Here is a 3,683-nt window from a genome sequence, read left to right on the forward strand (position 1 = left end):
ATTGACTGCATTAGAATCACAAACCGTGTACTGTGTATGTTCAACTTCACCTCTGAATAAATGTATACCGTTATAAAGTCCAGTCTCCATCGCCCCCCCTCCTCTTCAGTCCGAGTCATAAGACTGCAAGTCACTTGACAGTCCTCCCTCTAAACTTCATGTGTTTCATTAAGAAATAAGGGATGATTCAATAAGACTCTTCTTTATTGAGTGGTTACAGGATCACTGTATAAAGGCCCTCGATACACGGCAAAGCAGTACTGTAGATACCAGCAATATACTTGTGTATCTTCCTTGCAATACACACTATTTAACTGAATACTCAGATAGTTTGTTTCTACTTGAGTGTTTATGCAGACTCCAGTGCAAACTTCACAATCAGCTGTGGCGGAGGAGTGACTTCAGTCTTATCACTGGGCGGCTAATGTCCTAATTGAATCAGATGTGTTGGGGTGGGGAGATGTTTGGAGATATTTAAGGTAGATTCAAGGAAAAACGAGAGGCGATCTTCAGATCTGTGCAGACGATGCATGAAGAGAGGGAAGACTAAAAGCACTGGCATAATACCATAAGTTTGTACAGACGCATCCCCAGAAAGGACGATATCAACACATTTTACTGGATAAGAGAAGGTTGCAACAAGTAATTGTTTTTTAGATGATCATTTATCTAGACTAACTAGATAAGGAGAAGACAGAAAGGTCGTGAGGAGCTGGGAAAGCAGTCAAATCAAAGGGAAAACAGGATATTGCCTGTTTGGAGAGAGAGACAAAAAAACAAGTGATGTCGCAGCTTCTATGCCATCTGATTTTACTGTGTCTGGTACCATCTGTGGGTAAGTGGAAGAGAAAGGAGTTAGAAAGGGAATGCTTATATTGCAATGTATCATATACTGTGTTTGTGTGTGCATGCATGTGTGTTTATGGGAAAAGCTAATTGCTTAAATTGGTGTTTAGCTTTGTACATTGACTTGTTATTACATTAACAGCATTGTTTAAGTCCCTCCCACCCATTTCCCTCAACTGTCCATCATAAGACTTCAGCTTCTTCATAATCTTCACTGGCAATATTACCTATTAAAAATCTCTACTATCCTTCAGTCCCTGCGCCAAACTTTAGTTTTACTTTCTTCTTAGTGTAATCAATATATTTCTCTTTCAGTTCCTCTGTTTTGCTTCACCTGTGTCTTCCCTGCCATCTCCCCACTGGACTGTATCAAGTTCCCTCAGAAGTGTCCTCCAGGTCAGCAATGTCTGTCCAGCAAAGCTGTGGGGAAGCGCGGTGAGAGCTCCTTAAGTTACATACATTGTGTGTGTGTGTGTGTGTGTGTGTGTGTGTGTGTGCCCGCACGTTTGTGATTGAGTGTGTACAAATTACACCATTAATGTAACGCTAACTCGGTCATAAAACACCTTTAATCTACAGGAGAGTTCAGTGTGACACTGTATGAGAAGAGCTGTGTCCTCTCCGCCCTGTGTGGCCTGACTGGTGAGAAGTACGCCATGGGCCTCAACTTCACCTTTACCAATGAATGCTGTTCCACCCACCTGTGTAATGGAGCTGCAGCCCCCTCTGCCCTCTACTGGACTGGCTCTGCTCTCGCTCTCCTCTCATTCACACTCTCACTGTGATTTACCCACCTTTTAAAGATAATGCTACTGTTGCTAAATTCATAAGGAAAACATGACCACATTCAGATGATGATGAACAGAGCTGGCATGATTCCTTGTTGTAATTGTTGGAGGCATGTTTGTTATAATGTACATAGCTTATCTGTCAGTTCCAAAACTTTCTATCAGTTCCAAAATGTTGTATTCTGCTGAACGTGGCCCAGGTGTTTAACACAGTAAATGTGTGCTTTCTGTACATGAAATATGGACAGATGAGATCATTTCCATTGAACTGACCATTTCTTAGAGATGAGCAAAGCACACACATGGTTTTCCTCAAGTAATGTAAAAGAATGTGCTTAACACTTTCTTTTACATCTAGGCATAGCATTAACAATATCCCACATTTATCTGTCATCAAAGTTGAAAATGAGAGCTAACAACGTATAAAGCATCCTCTGTATGGATAATACATTGTCTGGATATCTATAATTGTCTATTTGTATTTTCTATATTTGGGTATGTCTTAATTTTTATAGGCTCTGACCATTTTTGTCTAGCCTATCAAAACGTATAGGTAGGCATAATCATATATTTGAATATTTGAATATTTCCAATTGATCTAATATTTTTTCCTGCAGTTCAAATGGCCTCGGTGGCACGAGCGTTGTGCGCACCTAGCGTTAGTCGACTAGGTCCCACAAAAGGTGCTTTTGATTCTGGCGCATACTGCCGCGTTCACGCTCTAGTTGGAACTAGGATACTCGGAAATATTCGAATTGCCAACTGGTTGTCAACGAATCTGCAAGTCTGACATTTCCAAGCTTCCCAGTTCCGACTAGTATTTGAACGCGGCATACCTATGGCGATTAATTGACGCAGGGCCTGATTTTTCTCGAGTTATTATATTTTGTTACAGGAATATATATGTTTTATATTTTCAACTTGGTCTTTTGCATTGTCTAAGAGCAGAGGGAGGCTCAAATGAACGCAAGTCATTTATAAAACCTTTTGTGAAGGTATTACTCGCCGAAGATTCACCATCTTACCTCGAACGGCGTGTGTTCCTGAACTCAAGGGTGCCGCTGGTAGACAAGGAACATTTCTCTCCGGTCCGTGGAACTGGACACGAACAATTACCGGATAGCGTCAGGAAAATACTGACCCCGGTGTACCCAACACAGAAGCTATCTGGTCCAAAAAGTCAAGCCCGCGAAATGATAACACTTTGTAACATCAACAAGATGTTCGTGCAGGTAAAAACAACAACATGTTAGGCTCAGGGGGTTTACCGTTGCAACTGACGCTCGGAACATTACCCGCCAATACATCTACAAAAGATTCAGTGTTCGAACTCGACACCGAGCGCTTTCTCCCACAAGGCCGAGAAGGTTTTCCAGCGAGTGTGTTTGTCAACATTCATAGGCCTAAATTTCTCAGAAATACCTTCTTGTTGATATTGACATAGGCATACTTATCGTCAATAGAACCGCTAGTAAATGATCGTGTGGTCTACTCCAACACACTTCGATGTGACCCTCCGAAGCTCCAAGGGCCTATCAAGCGTGCTGCACCATTCACCTTGCGAGTTGTCTGTCACTTCAACAGGTGACCTACACTATTTACACTATTTTATGATGGATTAATGTTTACCTTGAGTTCATGTCACTGGAGGAGTTATCATTGCATACACAAGAAGTACATACATGAGTCAGGTTGGCACAACATTTAAACGTTGAGTTATAGTCAATTGCTCTTTAGATTTGTTTAGTTCTTTCCAGATATCATTACTCCTACAAAATAGGCTACATGCTGAACATGGTACACAAGGTCTCCAAACCAATAAAGAACAGAACCCGTTCCATGCTCACTGCACGTAATGGTAGGGTATAGATGAGTCATTGATCTACATTAAATGAGTATAGTCCTCATGTTATAGAATACTTCAATGAGCCCTCAGGTAATTGAAAGATCTGACTACTCATTCTCTCTCCCTCAGCTCAATGGGAGAGACTTGCCCAAACCGACGTGTACTCTATGGGAAAGTCCATGTACTTTCAGGCTGAAGCGCCT

At 41.6% G+C, this 3,683-nt stretch overlaps 1 protein-coding gene across 1 annotated transcript; it reads left to right on the plus strand.

The window, feature by feature from the left end:
- The first annotated feature begins 126 nt into the window (after positions 1 to 126).
- Positions 127 to 1,694, plus strand: LOC139380718 (ly6 domain containing, pigment cell). The gene is made up of 3 exons (XM_071123675.1): positions 127 to 835; positions 1,162 to 1,281; positions 1,426 to 1,694. The coding sequence occupies exons 1-3, from the start codon at positions 784 to 786 to the stop codon at positions 1,629 to 1,631; spliced, it is 378 nt and encodes a 125-aa protein (XP_070979776.1). The 5' UTR covers positions 127 to 783; the 3' UTR covers positions 1,632 to 1,694.
- Positions 1,695 to 3,683: the final 1,989 nt, after the last annotated feature.

This window comes from Oncorhynchus clarkii, chromosome 2 (assembly GCF_045791955.1).
Source record: "Oncorhynchus clarkii lewisi isolate Uvic-CL-2024 chromosome 2, UVic_Ocla_1.0, whole genome shotgun sequence".
Taxonomy (NCBI): domain Eukaryota; kingdom Metazoa; phylum Chordata; class Actinopteri; order Salmoniformes; family Salmonidae; genus Oncorhynchus; species Oncorhynchus clarkii.